Source organism: Pteropus alecto, unplaced genomic scaffold (genome assembly GCF_000325575.1).
Source record: "Pteropus alecto unplaced genomic scaffold, ASM32557v1 scaffold88, whole genome shotgun sequence".
In the NCBI taxonomy this organism is placed as follows: domain Eukaryota; kingdom Metazoa; phylum Chordata; class Mammalia; order Chiroptera; family Pteropodidae; genus Pteropus; species Pteropus alecto.
The window spans coordinates 11,209,154-11,229,387 of record NW_006494611.1 but is presented as its reverse complement, the minus strand read 5'-3'; the positions used below and the strand labels follow the sequence as shown (position 1 = coordinate 11,229,387).

At 45.1% G+C, this 20,234-nt stretch overlaps 2 protein-coding genes across 3 annotated transcripts in view; one reads left to right on the top strand and one right to left on the bottom strand.

The window, feature by feature from the left end:
- PI4K2A (phosphatidylinositol 4-kinase type 2 alpha) overlaps positions 1-4,502 on the top strand; it is a 25,426-nt gene extending 20,924 nt beyond the window's left edge. For both annotated transcript variants that reach the window (XM_025042263.1, XM_006925907.3), the window contains one exon: positions 2,100-4,502. In XM_025042263.1, the coding sequence (XP_024898031.1) occupies positions 2,100-2,261 (162 nt within the window). In that variant the 3' untranslated portion in view covers positions 2,262-4,502. The remainder of the gene's footprint in view (positions 1-2,099) is intronic.
- Positions 4,503-5,561: 1,059 nt separating this feature from the next.
- On the bottom strand, positions 5,562-13,225 carry AVPI1 (arginine vasopressin induced 1). Its single transcript, XM_006925908.3, has 3 exons — positions 12,568-13,225; positions 7,126-7,422; positions 5,562-6,156 (listed from the first exon to the last, which is right to left on the bottom strand). Exons 2-3 carry the CDS (start codon positions 7,410-7,412, stop codon positions 5,997-5,999), a joined length of 447 nt encoding a protein of 148 aa, XP_006925970.1. The 5' UTR covers positions 7,413-7,422; positions 12,568-13,225; the 3' UTR covers positions 5,562-5,996.
- Between the last annotated feature and the right edge of the window lie 7,009 nt (positions 13,226-20,234).

Here is a 20,234-nt window from a genome sequence, read left to right as displayed (position 1 = left end):
AAAGAGTGAAGAACCCCCAGAGAGATGGACTTGAGTAGTACTTGTTACTCACCATAAAGGCTTCTAACAAGGAGTTAGATAAAGAATGCAGAGTCTAAAGGAAGCCTCTTTAAGTAACATTTGCAAAGACAGTATTTATTTTTTAGCGTTATGTGCCTGCTATAAATTTTTCTTCAACTTTGTAATTTAAAAAATTTCAAACCTCAGTAAAGTTGTAAAAGTGGAATCTTCTCCTAGATTCACCAGTTGTTACATTTATTTAGTTAAATTTGCTTTATCTCATATCTTTATATATTATCTATATGAGTAATATCTATCTCTAAATACCTATATAATTTGTCTACCTCCCTAGATAGATTTTATTTTTGGCCAAATATTTTGAAAGTAAGTTGTAGACAACTGACATTTTATCCCAAATACTTCAGCATACCTGAAAGGTGGCTTCTAACCCAAAGAACCAAAAGAAGCACAAGAAGACCCAGCTAGGGCAGGTTTAAAATCCTCTGTGTCTTAAGTTGGGTGGTCTCCTGCACAATCCATTCCAGTTCCATTTGAACCTCCTTTTAGTTCTCTACCCTGATCTTGTACTCAGGGCTCTTAGAAGCAGTGTAGGATGCTGACAAATACCAAAACAAGTAAGTAAAACAGGAATTAATTACTGGCAGGATCTACTTCCAACTTCTGACCTCTGTTCTAGGTGAATCTCTGCCTCTTTATGGGTGGCATTTGTGTGCCAAGGATATTTAGCTTGAAGGCTGTGTGATTCGAGGGTGCAGCCTAGCTTACTGTACCGTATGTCTGTGGCCTGGCTGCGCAAATCTGTAACATCTAGTGCTTTAAAGAAGGCTATCATACGACAACTTCAGCTTTTGTATTATCCTGCCAGAGTAGATAAATGGTGGTGATTCTAATTATGACAAGGGGGAGAAAATGTGTCCCCATGGACACACGTCTGAAATATCTTTAAAATACAGACAAAAGTTGATAAGGAACTAAATGCAATGTGGTATCCTTGTATGTGATCCTGGAAGTGAAAAAAAACAGTACTGGAAAAGCTAATGTAATCCAAATTAAGCCTGGAGTTTGGTTAATAGTAAGGTTCCAGTGTTCCTGGTTTTGCTGAATGTACTATAGTTATGTAAAAAGAAACTGGGTAAATAGTATATGGGAACTTTCTGTACTATCTTTGCAAGTTTTCTGTAAATCTAAAATTATTCCAAAAATTTAAATACAAAGATGATGAAGAGATAGCATTAGAGAGAGAATCCAACTGAACTCTTGGCTTTTTAAAAGATATGGTCTTTGTAGGAAAATCAGAAAATAAGGATAAACAGTAATAAATAAAAATCACCTGTAATTCCTTCACTCAGATATAATCACCACCAACTTCCAAAATTTTTTTTTTCTGCAGATAGGAAGATAGAATTTTAGAAAATACAGGTGGCATCACATTATAATACTGGTTCCTTATTCTCCTTCTTTTTCTGTCTAATAACATTGTGATCAGCTTTCCATGCCAATAAATTATCTTTTTTAATTGTTTGCTTTTTATCCCTTAGATTATTAACTGTTCCCATATTCTTGGGCATTTATGTCATTTTTACTTCATAAACAATGCTGCATTATATTGGTCGAAACTATTTGGTGCATGTTCACTATTGTTTCCTTAGTCTTAAAAATGGAATCGCTGAGTCAGAAGGCCTGTTCACGTTTAAGCCTTTATTCTTCTCTGAATTTTCTGAAAGATTGTTCTTTCAGGCCCTACATCCATATCTCTGAATTCTCCCCAGCTCTATGTCATCGTCGTCTTTTGTATTTTTACTAACTAGAAGGGCAAAAAACAAGATGTTTATTGTATTTTTAAATTTTTTGTATTTTTAAAAATGTATATTTTTAAAATGACTAGAGAGGTTTCCATTTTCTATATATTGCCCACTCATATTTCTACTTTTATAAGTAGTCTATTTGTACAATTTTCCATTAGTATGTTGTTTATTTTTTTATTGATTTATAGGTACACTCTGTCTGGCAGTCTCCCTTCAGAGGCAGACCCAAATGCCTATGCCTTTCCCTCACTAATCTCATTTTTCCCACTGCAGATCCTAAATCTGACTCAGGCCTTGAAAGACAACAAGAGTCCCCTGCACCTGGTCCAGATGCCACCCGTGATTGTCGAGACTGCCCGGTCCCACCAGCGGTCTTCTAGCGAGTCCTACACACAAAGCTTTCAGAGTCGGAAGCCCTTCTTTTCATGGTGGTAGCCTGAGAGGCAGACAAAGGCGCATTGTCTGAGACTTGGGCTGGGAGGAAGCCTGGGGAACAGGTTGCAGGAAAAGTCAGAGAAGCCAGTGGAGAACAGTGCCCTTGAGAACTCTCCCTCTCTGCTTGCCACCTGCCTCAGGGCTTTCCCAAGTACTGGGAGAAGCACAATCAGAGGGACAGTGAGTGCTGGTGAGCCCTTCTGAGTTCTGGGGAGGGCTGGAGCTCCATGCAAGGAATCCAGATGCCCAGGAAGAAATGGCTTCCTTCCAGCGTCTCCTGGGGGCAGATTGGGTAATTGCCTTTTCTCCCTGACACCCTGCTCTCTTGCAGTTTCTCATTATATTCTGCATCAGAAACAAACAAATAACAAAGACAGATTTAAATACTATTAGGAAAACCCGGGCAGAATCTCAGATCCTCTTATATCAGAAACCTTGAATCCAGACCTACGTTTGCATGGACCCAGACATTCCGGTGCCTAGCAGTTCCCCACTCCCATGGACCAAGGCAGCTGGGTACTCACACTCCTGGGACAGACAGAAGCCACACCTTCCCTTTGGGTTTTTGCCAAGTCTTCCCCTTCTCCCACCAGTGCAATAGACTGACGAAAAGCCTCCAGACCCAATTTGCATGGTGGGGGTACTTTAGCTCCAGACCTCCCAGCAGTTCTGTATATGACTCTGTAGATCAGCTCTGCTCTCTGCCCTGCTAGGGACCCAACTTCTCTAGTGCAGACCTGCAGCTTGCCTCTCATTCAGGCAAAGGCAGGAGGGAGGACGTAGACTCCCCAGCATGCACAAGTGATCCATGTGGTCTGAGTGTACGCTGGGAGCTGTAATTGGTCAGTGGGCAAACTTACCCCAGTCTTGCTTTCTGAGTCCACTAATATTGTTTCTGTTGTTTTAGATATTTTTTTCCTCAACTCTTGACTTAGGGGTCCAGTTCGGATTGTGGAGTGGGTCTCAGCTCATAAGAGAACAATATTAGATCCTTGGACTTCTTTTTATGCTACCATTGCTGCTTGGTGGAGGTAATAGGACTCGTATTCTGCCTCCTAATTGGTAGCTGCCCTTTGCTCCCTGACTTCTTGTTCTGGGCCAGTTTTTCTATGGCTTATTGAGAAAGGTGGGGCCTAAAGGAGAGAGGCCTTCAAACTGTTCCCCAGTGCCTGCCCAGCTCAGTGCATCTTCCTGCTTCCATTGTTTCTTTTCCCTCAACTGTCTCCCCTGCCAGGTGTCCGAGCCCTTTCTACACCAAAGCAAAGAATGGCCTCAGGAGGGAGTAAAGAGGGTGCTATCTGTGGCTAAGGCGCAGCCCTGTGCTACTGGATACTTCAAGTGTCTGGCACCCAGCGATTAGTCAATCAGCCTTGGAAAGAAACTATCTTGAAGGTTTGAAAAACAACCAAAGAAAGGGAGTAAGGACTATGGCTGTGTGCCCTCTGCTTGCCCAGCCCCACCATCTAGGAGGCAGAGCAGAGATGTACAGCCCTCTTGTCAGCTAGGCCAGGCTGGTGTCCTTCCATTCCAGCCCCCAGGAGCCAGCTTGTCCTGGGCTTTCACCCAGCTGACAAGAGCCTCTGGGAGCTGGATATGCATGCACTGTGGATAACAGCACAGCTCCTTCACCAGCCCCAGCCTTGACAATCCTGGTCAGCCAACCTGGACACTAGCTTTGGGGACCATGTTTGTGAGAATGCCTGCCTTCAGAACGCAGGAGCAGCAGGGCTCCCAGAGGCTGGAAGGGGACCCAGGTGAGTTTAGCTTTCCATAGACATCTTTACAGAAACGTGCGATAAAGCTCCACCTGAGTGTCAGGAGAGCCTGAGGAGTCTGAAGAGGGAGTCTGGTTGCTCCCCAAGCCAAGCTGACCAGCTCTGTGAGGAGAAGGAAAGCTGGGTCCAGCGTACGAGGGGCTGGTCACATTTCTGGCAGGTGAAACAGTGGGGGGCATCCTTTCCTGGCCTGTCTCCATTCTGCCTGAAGCCTGTACTCAGGTTGCCTTGACTGTGGGCTTTGGGAGAGCCAGGGGCCCAGTGCCAAGGCAAGCTTATGGGTGGCACTCAGAACCACCCAGCCCTCTGCCAGCCATAGACCCTGACCCCCAATGTCAGGGAGTGGAGGCTGGGCTATGAGAGTCCTGCTGCCTCTGTATTGTTCTTCTAATGCACTGTAGAAATTGTATGTAATGTATTTAAATCAATGCAAATGTATGAATAACAAGCCCAATTCTGACCTTTTTTTTTGTCTAGTTTTCTTTGGTGGAAGGTAGACAAAGTAGAATGCAATTTTAAGGACAAAGAACACCGCATTTCTATGTAGTTGCTGAGTTAGGGCTCCTGAGTCTATTTTCCTTAGTAGGAGAAATACAGGTCCTCATTTCCAAAGTCTCAATGCTCTGAAAACCAAAAATATTTTCATAACTCCTTTGATACCAAAACTGACCTGAACCTACCCTGATGTGAAGCTATTTGTAATCATTATATATCCCTATTAGTGTGAATATTTGCTGTAGAAATATTGTTTTGTTATGGGATGTTCCCCTACTAGAAATTATACAGTATTTTTCACTGACTACTTCCTGAAAGCTGAAAAAATTCTGAATCTCAAAATTAGCCTCAAGGGTTTGGGATAAGGAATATGGACTGGCTTCTCTTCATGGCCACGAGAGGGCAGTCCTGCTCTGTATGTGCATCACTACCTGCTTGGAGCACTTTGAATTCTGGCCTCTTTAAGTGATGGATAATCAAGCAGATAGCATGGGTGGAAGGAGAGCTAAATGCAAATGAGCACATGGTATGCTGCTTTTGAGATGAAGCCAGAATAGTAATAAAAATCCTCACCTCGGGTTTTCAGGTTATGGCAACCTTGGATAATGCAGGAAGCTCAAGAATGATTGGTCCAGCTGTTGACCCACCTGTGGATGGTTGGCCCATGGGGATGAAGAATCCAGCTGAGGAGCTGGTATCCACCACTGAGACTGCAGGCTCACTGCCTACTCTGCGGGGCTGACTGTATAGCATTCCCTCTTCTAGAGCTGGCCAGGGGCCGAGAACCCTCTCTTCTGTGGATCAGGACTGTATGCAGAGAGGTTTCCATCTTCCCCATCGATAGCTTCTGGGAAAGAAGGCCTCAGCACAGGGGCTCTAAGGGATGGCGGTGAGAAAGCACAGGGGGCCAGCCCTATTTTCTCCTTCCTGGGAACACACGCCCCTTCCCTGTGATGAGCCCAACCCCACAGCCCTTGGCTCCAGAGCATCCATTTCAAGATTCTCCCCTTCTGTGACAAATACACAGTTCTTGATGCAAATGTTTTTATTTTGCCACTTAAACCACAGTTTCCTTGTGTGGCATGACAGGGGCAGGGGTGTGGGACAGGCTGCTAGACCATGGGTCGTAGTAGTAGCAGGAGGGTTAACAGCAGGAGTGGTGAGATGCTCAGTCTTGAGTGTCTGTCACTTGACTCCCAGGGGAATATCATGCAGCCCATCTATAGTGTTAGATGAGGAAGGGCCAAGGCAAGAACGGTCTCTGTTTCTCTTCCTGGTGAGGATGGGCCCCATATAATGTAGAGCTCACTGGACACCTTCAGTCCTGTTCTGAATTGAGCAGGCTCGTAGCAGTATGGGGTGCTGTCTGCCTCAAGTCTCTTCCTTCTTCACCTCCCCAGGCTCTTTGGCAAAAGTCCCTATGATTCTTGGGGAAGATACTGCCATTCCCAGCCCTTTCCCTGGATCAGTGTCTGATCTGATGGAGGTAGTTTGTGGGACCTGGCTTCCTCCAGTTCCGGCGGATCCTGGCACTTGTCCTCCGAGAGTTCAGATACTGATCGCTGGAAGCCATCTCAGTGGCACTGCTCTGTGGATTGGCCTGTGGAGCACGGGGCTCTGGGGTTCTGCAGAGAACAAGCATGTAATAGGCCATTAATAGGAGAACAAAATGGGGACTAAAAAGAGATTTTGGTCATGTGAACTACTGAAACACTATCGGGGCAATATGAGACCGGGGCTCTGGTCTTGGCTCTGCCCCCTGAGAGCTACGCGACAAAGCAAAGCTTTCAGATTTCTCATCTGTAAAGAGAGTTGGACTAGATCAGGGAGTGCAACATTCAACCTTTTCTATCTTCCTTATCCTGTACTCATGGCAGACACCATTAATCAGTCATGATATGTGACTGGAGGAACCAAGTACCCTTAGCAAGGTGTGTTAAGTAGGGAGTTAATATGGAGTTGATGATCTCAGAAGGCCTGTTCAGGTCTGATGTTCTGATTGTGGGACCCAGAGAAGGCAGCAGAGGAATGGAGCCCAGAGTATACCCGTAATGGTTAGGCCATATGGTTCAGCTTGATTTCTGGGGGCTCCCTGTTCCTGGACTGGCAGTGACCTAAGCAAAGAGGTAGATGGCTAGAGAAAGTTTAAGGTAAAATTTTGCAACCAATTTTTAATCTTTGATTTCTCTACAGTACTTTCCTATGCTATATTATCTGTAATCTTACATCTAAAAGTTTTACCAGGCTGACTTTTGAATGTTACCTGTTCAGTAATAGGTAAACAGGATTTTTTTTTTCCTTTCCAAATAATAGTCTCTTGTACCTGGTTGAGAATCACTGTGAAATGAGGTGGCACTGATAGGACCCAGGCACCCCTTCCCTTCGAAGTTCACAGGGTCATATGATTTCAGTTGTAACAGCAACCTTTTAAGGGCCAACCATGTGGTAGGCACTGTGTAGACCTTACCACAACCCCAATGGTAAGCCTTTTACAGTGAAGCCAGGTTGGTAGCTCCAGGTCCCACAACCAGGAAATTGTGGAACAGACATCATTAGTGCTCTCACCCCTCAGCCCTCCAGTCCCAGGAACCCACCTGAGCCGGCTGCAGTGGTGTAGCGAGTGGCCCAGGGGTTTCTGCCTTGGAGGCCTCTTCCTGCGCAGCCTCCTCAGGGCCTCGGCCACATGGTGGTCCCCGGCACACTCCCAGATGATCTGTGCCCGTTCTTCAGCCAGCTGGTCCCCACTGTGCTGAAACAGGCCCTGGATCTGTAGAAGCTCAGCATCCTGGAAGATGTTGGCTGAGGCCTGCTTGCGGCCCCGGGCCTCAGTTGGGGCCTGCCAAGGGGGTGGCTCGCTCACCACAGAGGCTGGGGTGCCCATCCTAGGTGCTCTGAGGAAGGAAAGCATGGAGAGACATCAGCAGCTCAGCAAGCTTTTCCCAAACCTGGGTGTCCTGACTAATGCAAGGACCTCTGGTGTTTCTCTAAGATCCAAAGTGGTGTACGTCTTATCTTAAAATCAAACTTCATTAAAGAGTGCTTATGTGCCTGACACATGGATTAACTTGAGTCACAGAAACCTGTGAGGTAAGAATTGTTTACCCCCACTTTACAGATGAAGAAATGTGACTCAGGTTAAATGACTTTCCTGTAGTCACAAAGCCTTGGGTAAGTGCAGAGCCAGAAGTAGAACCCAGGTCTGTCCAGCTCTAAAGTCCAGGCAGTCCCCAGGATACTCAGGTCCTAATGATAACTCCAGCGCAGCAGCTGAAATGTGTTGAGCATTTAACGTGTGTCAGGCACCACTGAAGAGCTGTATTTACCTAACATTGAAATGTGAGCACGGCAGCCTTATGTGGTAGGTACTTTCATCTTCCTCACTTCACAGATGAGGAAACTGAGGAACAGAATCCAGATCTCTGATACTGAGGCCCAAGCTCTGCAGCACAGAAGTAAGAGAGGGGTTGTGGAGCTGGGCGATGCAGGTTGGAATCCTTCTAGCTGCCTCCACCACTTGCTGGCAACCCTCCACACCCCAGCTGCTTCCTGTATACACATCAGCTGTACTAGTACCTATTTGGCAGGATTGCTCTGATGACTCAGTGAAGATACACATATTCCTTGGGAAGGCTGCGCAGGAAGAGGCCCCAAGGCAGAAACACCTGGGCCACTTGCTATACCACTATTCTGCTAAAATTGACAAGAGTCATCTCTCTCCCTATTTTCAAGACTTGGGGATGAACCAAGTCCATATAAATTAACGAACTGTTAAATAGACCAATCAGATCTAACTACAGTCCAAAGGACCACAGAGAGAAAAGGGGCAGAAGAGGCTACAGGGCTAGAATTAGTATCAGGGCAGAGGCCGAAGCATTTAAGAAAATTCCATAAAAGTTAGGTTCATGTCAATGTCCCCCAACTATATCCAGGAAATGAAAATTAAAGCATTTCCCTCAGTTCTACAGTTTATTTTGAACTGTAAATAAACTATATTTTAAGGCTCACCCACCTTATCGCTGTCTCTGGTACAGCCTGAAAAAGCCATGGGATTAGAGAACAGACTGGAGACAAGAAAGATGAAGGACTTTGGCATTCCACAGAACTGGGATGAATACCAGCTCTGCTGCCTTCTCTGTAACCTCTACAAGCCTGTCTGCTTAACTGTCAAATGGAGCTATTAATCGCTTCCCAGGATTGTTGTAAAGATTAAATGAGTTTAGTTTGTACCTATTACCCAATAAGAGCTAAATAAGTGCGTATACCCCTCGTATTGGCATCCTGGCCTTTTGTACTTGGATCAGGGGTGTGATATGGACTCCCTTTTCCTCCAAGCAATCAGCCTGAGACAGCTAAGGGCCTGCCTTGCTCCCTCTAATCCTCACAGCTCCGGGCCTAATGGGGGACGGCTTGGTTGCTAAGTCAGACCTCATTCCACAGCTAGCTACAGAGATATCTTGTCAACCAGCAACCAGCTTAGAAAGGGGGGCGGGGGAAATAAGTTAAAATGTACATGCTCATTGTAAAAAATGCAAACAGAATCATATAAATAAAAGCATTACTGGTTTCCTATCCTCAGCCCACTTACAAAAATAGCCCTTACTCTCACATGCCTTTTGTTCTCTGGAAAGTCTGAGCCATCACTCCATCCTGTTCAGACTCCCCAGAAATGAGCTTCCCTCCCTTGCCCTGGCCTTCCCTCCTCCTGACCTCAATAGTCACTCTTCTCATTCCAGTAATTTCCACACTCCCCTGCCCCACTCTCTAGGCCTTCTATCATAAGAACCCACTATCTTTTCAAAAGATTTAGTAACTAAAATAAACCTGCAGAAGACTTTCAGATAAATTAATTTCATAAAAATTGTGCTTATCTGGAAAATGACCATTTTAAAACTTCTTGCCTTAGGTACTATAATGGGAATCCAGTTAAAACCTAATATGTCTGGTAATTAAAAACTCAGAACTAGATGATATAAATATACTGTGACCAGAAAACAGCAGTCACCAAGTAACAACTGCAGGCTGATCAGAGAAATCAAAGCTAACTATGGGGTATTTATTCTGCTAACCAGGCAATATGTATGACATTTCATCCTTAAAACAATTCTAAGAATCAGGCACTGTTATCCTCACTCCAGGTCACAGAGGAACAAAGGGAAGCTGAGACACAGATATAAGTACCAGTGGCTTAGCCAAGGCCAGAACCAGCTCAAAGCACCTCTCTTCCCATCATTTCTGTGAAGAGTACTTCACTATTCCTACCTAACTCACAAAGAGGGAAACACACCAATGGAAAGGAAGAACACTGACTATATCACACTTGAGGCAGGGATGGGCGTGGAATATATTTTAATCTTTTTACTAATGTCAGGCTGTTCTCTGGGTGACAGGCTGCCCCAGCCTTGGATCCGTGACACTCTAATGAGGAAGATCCCCTGCTTCCACAAAAGAAATCCGGAACTGCAACCCAGCTCAAGGCAAAGAGCACTGGCTTATGAATCAGTACTGGGTTCGCCCCAGTTCTGCCACTCACTGGCTAAGAGGCCTCAGGCACTTTGCATGCCTCTGTGGGTTGATTTCTCTCTTACATCTGTAAGAACAGGTTGATGCTGATGGTCTCTGAGGGTGTGTGCCAGTGTTGAGAGTCAATGATTTCATGAGGAGGCTAGGTCTGTACCAAAGCAGAGATGGGTTTGCTCATCTGCCAGGGCCTCGCAGCAACATGTGTGGACAGGTCTAGCTAATTAGGTGCCAGAAAACTCCCCTACTAGCAGCTCCCCTTCTCAATGTTCCATGGAGGCAAGATACTGTTTTGCTGCTATGGCCTGTGAGGTTAGGGTCTGGTAGACAAAACTCACTGCTCTAAAGCACTCTAGCAACCTAGGATGGCTGTGGCCAAGCCTGGGACAGACTCCTAGCGGGGTTTGGGTGATGGGAGAAGTGTGATGTCCTTTCTCTCAGACTCAGGTAATCTCACCCTTTCCTCTGAATGGCAACAGGATCAAACAGCAACAGCTGCCTCAGGGAGGAAATGGCTTGGAGCCTGACTTCTCAGGTAGCCCCAGCCAACTCTGCCAGGGCTGCAAGGCTCTGCAAGGCCCTACCGCCAGCCATGGAGTTACAATGAGTTACAAATGCACTAATGAAAAACCATAACTATCAGGGAGAGTCTGAGACTCCAGCCTCAACCATACCCTGCATGAGCCTAGTTGGGAGGGTCACCTCCAGATTTTGAGACCCCTCGGTCTTGGCTTTGCCTCCCACCCCAAGATAGACAGCAGTTAGGCTGATAATCAGTGGCTATCGGGAAGGATTAGATTGTAAACTTTAGAAAAATTGAAACAGAACACTTATTAGAAGAAATTTTTCATTCGGTCTGTTCAATAGTTACTTTCTCCCTCATTTCCTGGAGAAGACCTGAATCTAGGAAAGTCAGTGTATACTTGAAAAGCGGTACTCTTTAAACTGGAAAATGAAACCACAGGGCTATTAAAAGTTTACAAATGAATCTCTCATTTCAGAGCTGACATAAAAGATAAGCAGGGGTCTGTGAGCAAATGAGTAAAGATTAACTGTAAAATACTTCAGTTTGACACAAACTAGGTTAAAAAAATGAACCCCCAAAGTAAATACCAAATGTTGAAAATGACAAAGTTCAACTTGTTTTGAAACAGGCAATAAATGAACTGTAGAGCTCTAACAAAGAAATATATTTAAAAAGTGACTCATCATGCAATGAATTTGCAATATATAAATATGGTGCACAACTGAGCATTCTTTGTAATGTCTGAAGCTCAGTTTGGACACATACTCACAGTGGTCTCAGGGAAGCACTCGTAACTATGAGAGGCAGAACACACTTGTGTGAGCTACACAGCAACTGGCTCCTCACTCAGCTCACCCCCTTCAGATAATCGTGGTGGTGGTGGTCATCTGTAACCTGAGGCCAAGGGCCCCTTAGAAAAAGAACCGGAGGCTCTGGCCCAAGGCCCAAATCAACACTTGTGTCCCTGGCCTGCTTCCGTATACAGACATGCCACTGGACAGCAGCCAAAATCTGTGGCTCCTCAAGTGGTAGGCTCAGTCCCAGTGGCCGTGTGAGCCCCCCACCCCGAAGGGCCTGGCCTTGGCCAGGCATGCCTGAAAGAAACGACATACATTGGCCTCCAAATCTGTGTCCCAGGGAGTGGAGAAAGAAACTGGGCCCTTTCCCCAGACTAATTCTCAGATATGACCTGGAAAAAAACTCCTACTAAATCTAGGAATAATTATTTTTAAGTGTTCAAGAACTCTGAATTCTGGCTGTGCCACTGATGACTGAGTGTCCTTTGACAAGGCTCAGTTTTCCCCTGCCTCAGTTTACTCATCATCAAAATAGTGAGAATAAATAACCCTTAAGGGGATAACGACATAAAGGATGCGAAAGCATCCATCCCAGTACATTATTTCATGAATGAATGGTGTAAGGAAAAGACTGTTTAACCACCAGGGCCCGTAGAATCATGGTCATTTTCATCATCACCACTATCTGAAACTCCCTCAAAAGGGGTCTTCGCTCTTGAAAGATAAGGGTAAAGGGAGATGGAGTCATTGGGGGACTTTAAATCATAGCTGCCGTTTAGGTACCTTGCTCCAAGTCATGTGCAAAACAGTACTTTTAGGCGGGTGATCTCTAATCCTCATGACAGCCCTATGAGGAGGCACTATCGCTACACCCATTTTACAGATGAGAAAGCTAAGCTCAGGAAGCTTAAGTAACTTGCCCAAAGTCACACAGGTGGTAGGTAATAAGACTGGGAATATGAACCCAGATAGTCTAACCCCAGCGCCCACTCTCTCAACCACTGTTATTTTTGTTCCCGCCAGATGGCTGCCGAGGTCGTCAGAGGAAGGACCCAGGAGGCTCTGAAACCTCCTGGAGCCTGCTATATGCTTCTGCCGGTTTTGGAAGGCGCAGGGATTGAAAGTCGAGTCTCCCAAGCCACCCTCTGTGCCCTCCGCACTCCATAGCCCCGCGGGGAGTTAGAGCGATTACTCACCACGCTCAACTGCAGCGCCAACAGACCACAAATCGGGATGGGCGAACTAAGATGTGCTTACTCCAATCCCTGCCCGGCCTTCCGAGAAGACAGGTGCAGCTCTGGGCTTCTGCTGCGAAGGTGCTCACAAGAACGAGGCGGCGTTCACCAAGAGGATGAGAGCTTGGGAGGGGGTATCCTGGACGAGGTCACACAGCGACATCCCCAGCAAGGGTCGGCCCCCGAGGCTCAGACGTAGCGCTTCTCACAACAACGGGCCCTAGGTGGATCTGGGGGTTTGGGTCCCGGCAGCACCCCGGCTCTGACGGCTCGCACTCCCGCCCGCACCCAGCGCAGCGCGAGCTGGGTCGCGGACCTACGTACCCGGCTGCCCGAGGCGGGTCGCCGAGATCACAGCCGCGGTTCCCCGGAGAAAGCGCTCCCCAGCCTTGGAACAGCCAATCCTCAGCCGGGCCTTGGTGTGAGCTCTGCCTAGAACCTCCCGAAATCGAACGCGGAGACTCCGTGGGCCAATCAGCGACCTAAGAGGGATGAGGGGCGTGTTCTGGCTCCGCCCATTCCCTCCTTCGGCCTCGAAACCCGAGTGCGAAGACTCCCAGGTCCAATCAGCGGTGGAGCAACAGCAAGGGGCGTGGTCACTTGGGCCCCTTCCCTTCGCCCCCGACCGCCCTCGCGTAGCGCTGGGAGGAGCCCCTTCATTGACGTCAGTCCCCAGGGAGAGCGCGGTTTCGCTGGCGCGGTTGTGGGGCAGGGCCGCATTCCTTCCCTGGGGTGCGGCGGTGGTTGTCCCTGCAGCGTACACGTGAGGGGTACCCTCTTCCATGTGCCCTAGGCCTGTGCGCACCGCTCCGAGTTCCTTACAGCGTGCGTCCCTCAGCAGATAGACCTGCAGCTCCTTAAACTCATCTCCCCGATCACTTACATTCTGGTTCCAGCTTTGAGGAAGGGGAAGGGAAGGGGCAGAAAGGGAAGGAGAGGGAAGGGAAAGGATAGTGCGGTGGTCACACCTTGGGCCTTAAGGCCAGAATGTTATGGGTTCAAATCTTATATTAAGTGTGCGACCTTTGGCCAGTTACCTGAATGAGACAGTATTAAAAAGGTTTTATTCATTCGACAATGGCGCATTAGGGACCCACCTCCTCCGAGTTTCTTGATAGTGAACGTGAGACACCTATAAGCCCTTCCCCTGGGGCAATTTACAGTCTAGTAAGAGAAGCAGACATTAAAAAGCCTAAAACATTTAGCTGTGATTACAATTGTGATAAATATTATGACTATGAGGGTAAAATGGAGGAATCTAAGCTCCCTCTGAGATGCCCTAGAAGGTAGAAATAACATTTAAGCTGAGATATGACAGAGATGAAGATGGTCACATGAAGAGAAGTGGGTTTGGGAAGAGTGTTTAAGAAAGAGAGAATAGTATGTGCTAAGGCCAGGAGATAGCTTGACTCAAGAGGACTTAAAATGAAGTCTGGAGTAGGGCTAGCAAGGGAGAGAGTAGTGGGGAAGAAGAAGGCAGAGGCAGGCAGTGAAGAAGTTTCCATTTCTTCTGAAGATCCTCTGAGGGCAATAGCATTATATGCATTTATTTAATAGCCATCGTATAGCACTTACTATGTGCCTATAATGGCAGTCAGCACTTTACAAGTATTAGCTCATTTCATCCTTATGACAAATTTGTGTTTTTAGAAGGTCACTTTGGCTAGAGCTTGGAACTTGGATTGGAGGAGTCAGGAGTGGATTCAGGGTGTCCAGGATGGCTCTTGATAAATGCTTGTTTGCTTCCTTGGAAGATTAGGGGTTGTTTGTGCACTGGTTCACAAATGGTCAGGAAGGAGGCCTAGGGGTAGACAGCTAGGTCTCCCTGACTTCTTTTGTTATAGAGCTGAGCTTTGTAGTCATTTAATTTCTCTTCCGTTAAAGTTCCGAGGGGAAAAGAGTAAGCGCCAGCACACCAGGATTTGAGGATCCCTTTTTGCAAGGTGGAAGATATCTTTGGGAGCTGTTCTTCCTCATCCCTTGGTCTCCAGTTCCTCTTTCTGTCCTGCACAAAAACAACATCAGCAAGTGCTTTGCTGTAGTTGAACAGTGGCTTCTCTTTGTTTTTCCTGAAGCCCTGGGGAAATATTGAAAAGAGCAAAGAAATCAGCAGTGTTCATCTCCAATAGCAAGTATTGCGGCAAAGCCTTTCAGCCAACTGCTTGGCTAAGGAGGGTACTGTGCTGATCCTGAACCAGGACACTGGGCTTCTGAACCAGGGACTCTCTCTATCCATCCTAAGCAATGGGAAGGCTACACTCTTGGCATGTTGGTGCTTGCAGAGCCTAGGAATTCTGACACCATGAGCTCAGATGAATATACCATGGTAAGAATCTGAAACTTGTGGCTTCTAGGTCATATGTGACTAAGGCTGGGTGAAGAATATCTGGAGTCTGTAAACATTTTTGCAGGCATGTGACCGTGCGCTTACCACACAATGGAACCATTTCTTTTGTTATATCTTTATAGTTCAGTATTTATGATGAGAAGATGGGACACTTTCACAGTTATGTAGGCCATGAAGGAGTAGGAGATCTGGGATCCACCCCGCAACAGGGTCCTGTTTAGAGAAAGTCAACTCTGGGGAATGGAGCCTTGGAGTAATTCAGGCCAAGGCTTGGTTTTACCAGGAATCAGGTTAAGGCGAGGCCAGTGAGAAAAATTTCTTAGGTGTGATATTTAAGGGGGCACCAAAAAACTCAGTAATAAAGATACATTTTAATGTAATATTTTTAAATATTAAAATTAATGCAAAATATCTATGGTGAACAAAATATCAACATTTAAAATAAGGAAGCTTTTGTTTGTTTTATGACCCTGAATCATTCTGCAATGGGAACAGTCATTTCCAATTAGCCCATAGTTCCCAAGCAGGTCACCATTGTGTCCCCTGCCAGTTGGCTTTATGAGGGTTGACAATAGTGTGAGAATGGACTGGACAACACTAGATCATGTTTTCTGATTTTAGAACTTTTAGTCTCTTCTTCCATTTAGTTCAAAATATGAAGGCTATTTTGATAAGTGCATATATAGGTACACATATTTCCTTTTGCCCCAGGCTCCATGATGGTTCAGCAAAGTGCTGGTTTTTAGGGGAGTTAAGTCTAGGAAAGGGGTTCTAGATATTCAACCTTAGGCAAATGACTTAACCTCTTTGCTACTCTATTTTCTCATATATAAAATAGGGATAATCGTACCCACCGGCTAGCGTTGCTATGAGGACGGAGTGAGGTTGTAGAGGTGCAGCACTTTTGGATGCAGATGCTAAGCCAGTATTCCGCTCCTTCCCCCTCTATCCTGCAGGAGTTGTTCAAATAACAAATAGTCCCCCAGTGGGGCTGAGACATGTTCCCATGGGTTTGTTGTTGCTGTCAGTCCTGTTCTGGGGAGAGCAGGGGGAACTTTTACACTCAGCTGACAAGCAATAGTGTGACTTTTGAGTCAGCTCTGTTCTTCTTGATAAATGATTCTGGTCATTATAATTTTTTTTTTTTAAAAAAAAGTGCCCTTCTGCTTAAGACATTACACAAGACAACTTATTACAGCCTCTTCTCAGAACTTACAACCAGACAAACAGTTTACATTATAGAAACACTAAAACAAACAAATGAACGAACAAACGAAAACACCATTCATATAGATTAACTAAAGGTCAGTATTATAATAGTTTTCTCAGGCTACCATAACAAATACCACAGACTAGGTGGCCTAACAACAGCAATTTTCTTTCTCACAGTATTGGAGGCTGGGAAGTCCAAGATCAAAGTGCCAGCTGATTTGGTTTCTGGGGGGAGCTCTCTTCCTAGCTTACAGAGTGCTGTGTCCTCACATAATGGAGAGAGAAAGAATGAACTCTCTGGTGTCTCTTCTTATAAGGACATGAATCCTATCAAATCAGGGCTCCACTCTTATGGAAACTCTCATTTAACTTTAAATATTTCCTTACTCCATAAAGAGACACATTGAAGGTTACAGCTTCAACATATGAATTTTGGAGACACAGTTCAGTTTATAGCAAGTATGAAAGTCATGGTTGTTAATATACAGATAATTAGATATAGAAATAAATCTAGCTGTAAATGTATGTATGTGTTACATATGTGTATCTGTACATGTATACATGTGTATGTATATACATGAACACACAAACACACATATTCCCCAACTGTGTCTACTCAAAGGGCCTAGAAGCTATACTACTCCAATAGGAATAAGCACATTTAACACTCTGATATTGATTTCTCAATACCATTCTCCACAAAAGGATCCATGGCTCCTTGGAGAAATGATTGATTCTACCACTGGGGCTGAGTAAGTTCAAGATGATCCTAGAACATCTTCTGCCAGAAAGTAAGGAAGTACTCAAAGAATGATGGGGACATGTCAAAAGGACTAGGATTCAGTTTATAAGGGCTCCCCATTTGCCAACTGCAGAACATCAAAATAAAATATAACAGGAACACATAATAACCCAATGAATAAAGTAAGACTACATAAGTCCATAGTAATATAAATAAATGAATAAATGAATAAAAACAAAGGAGACAAGACAGGCCTTCCTTATAGTAGATTGCCAACTAATAAATGTAGAAGGAATGAGGCAGTTAGAAAATCATTAGTGCCTACTAAAACAGCTTTGTGGCCAATTATAAAAACAAGGACTGTAGCGGTTTTGCATATTTTCCCTCTGTTAAGTATATATGGTGTTTTTGTACATACCTTTTTCTCTCTTCTTATTTTCGTTTTATATGTAAGTTTATATGTAAGTTGTTGGAAGTTAGTGTTACAATTTAGTCTTTAGGTAAAAGCATATTCCATGGGACTATGACAAAATCTGAGAAGTATTTAGTATAGACTGTTGGGACTGCATATCTCATTTTGGAGAGAGGGTGAGAACGTCTTCACTTGTAAGAAAGACAGCTGTATCTCATTAGGCGAAAATACGAACTTGGTATATTGTATGGAAGTCCAAATGTATATAGAAGGTTGGATTTGGAAGTTGAGTCTCCAAAGGGGTGGACTGTGTGGGTTATCTAATACTGAATGGAGCACAGTCCTGTATATTTCTCCTTTTCCATGTGAAGCAATGCTCAACTTTGTCACTAGAGGGAGCTGGTAAGACACTATAGGAGGAAGGCGTTTCTCCTTTTAGTTCTGATTTGCTCTTCTCACCAGGCTCCTTCAGCTTGCAAAGCATCTCCAGTGCCAGTTCCTGGACCACAAGTTGCTTCCCAGGCACCAGGCTCCTGCAGTTTGGGCAGCTTCTTCAGCGCCTGAGTCGTATAGCACATTGCAGCCAGCAACACACAGTGGCTAGCAGTTTCCCTTGGCATTCCCTTGGGCTGCTTTGCAATAAGCTTTGAGAGGCATGCAGTAGCTCCCTGCATACGATGCTCTCCAGCATCCCTGATAGCTGATTTCCAGCAAGTCCTACCAGCACAGCACTTCGGCAACTTTTTTGGGGGGGGCGGGGGGGAGGGATCTACCTCAGCCCTCGGGTTAATGGCTGCTCCTCATATATTCTTTCCTGTATTCTTCAGAGTTCTCTTTAACTTTTTATTACCCACTCTCTCAGCACTCTAATCCTCTGTTATAGTAAATAATTCCTTATATTGAAATTTCTCTGTTCAAATTCCCATGTGGTTTCTGTCTCCTGATTGGACTCTGACCGATACAGTGGAGAATGGAAAGACTAGTAGGATGATGAAGAAGGAAGGAAGAAGAAGCTCAAGTGAGAGCAGATTTTTGTCTTGCAATCCAGGGATGCACTGAAAAACAGTGAGCTGGGTGTCAAAGCTCCTTTAGAAAACAATATTAATAAAGGTAATACATATCGAGCTCTAAGCACTTTACATTTCATTTAATCCAAAAACAGGCCTCTGAGATAGTGGCATTGCTATTAATCTCATACCAAAGAAGAAGCTGAGGTTAAGAGACTGGCAAAATATTATATGTGTTCCAGTCAAAACTGCTGCATAACAATTCCGACCCAAAACTTAACAGCATAAAACAACCATTTTATTAAGCTCACAAATTTTTTGGGTCAGGATGTTTTAAAATGTACTTGGGATTTTGGTTTTATTCAGGAAAGGTGAGGCCAACAGATCAGGAAATGATTGCTGTTGAAAAGATAATTTGTTACTCACAGTTCTGAAGAGGAGGGGTCATGCCACGCCATGCAGGGCCACATGGGGGAAGCTCCAGGGTCAATCAGGAGGCAGAGGAGCAAGAAAAAGCAAAGGTATGAGTTTTTATTGTAGTTTTTTATGAGAAGGAACAGGCCAGGCAAGTATGCAGGCTAGGCAGGTTAGGGTTGGCTAGCTTGAATAATTCCAGCAAGCTCTGATACCTGGCCCTGAGATGATTAGGACAGAGAAATATTGCCTTCTGGAGTGTAAGAGCCTCTGGAGTGTAAGAGCCTCTGGAGTGGTTCAGAATATGAGCTCAGGATTAGTTGGTTATTGCCTTCTGGAGTGTAAGAGCCTCTGGAGTGTAGAGGAGGTGGTTCAGAATATGAGCTCAGGATTAGTTGGTTTGCATGGCAAAAGTGTGCTCACTGGCAACTTATTTGCTATCTCTAGGAATTAGCTATCCCTAGGATGGGCAGTCCCTGCCTGGATCTGCGAGGTCCCAAGATGTATTGCCTTCTGGAGTGTAAGAGCCTCTGGAGTGTAGAGGAGGTGGTTCAGAATATGAGCTCAGGATTAGTTGGTTTGCATGGCAAAAGTGTGCTCACTGGCAACTTATTTGCTATCTCTAGGAATTAGCTATCCCTAGGATGGGCAGTCCCTGCCTGGATCTGTGAGGTCCCAAAACATCAGAAAATACAGAAAATAAAAACCACAATTGATACACAGGAATTCAGATCACAGTGGGAGTGGCTTGTCTCTTCTCCACAATGTCAGAACTTCAGCTGGAAGTCTTGAACACTGAGGTTGACTTGACAGTTGGGGATTGGAATCACTCAAAAGCTCACTTCTTATATGCCTGGCGCCTAGTCTGGGAAAACTTGAAGGCTAGAACTGCTGACTGGAGTGCTTCAGTGGCTTCTCAATGTGACTTGGAGCATGGTGGTCTCAGAGTAGCCCAACTTTTTCAGTGGTGGCTCAGGGCTACAAGTGTGAGTTCTAATGAACAAGGCAGAAGCCATATGGCCCCTTTCGACAGAACTTAGAAGTTATATAGTATCGTTTCTGCCATTCTGTTAGTTACAATCAACTCACAATCGGCTCAGATTCAGGAGAAGGGGACATAGACCCAACCTCTTGATATAAGGGGAGTCAAAGCATTTACGGCCATTAAAAAAACAAACAAACAAACAAAAACTAGGATTCAGGAGCAAAACTAGGATTCAGGCTGCAGCAGTTAGGCTCCAAACCCTACTTGCTTCCATACATTGCTGCTATAAGAAACAGAAATCAGTTTAAGTTAGCTCAAGAAAAGAACTGGGGAGGAGAGGTTACTGTAAATCAACAGTGAATTCACAAAAATAAAGTCCAGCTGAACAGCCTGGAGCAAGTCATAGGCACCTCTCACTCTCTCATTTCTCTGCATGACTGCCTATGATGGTTAACTTTATGTATCAGCTTGACTGGGCCACAGCTTGCCCAGATATGTTGTTAAACTTA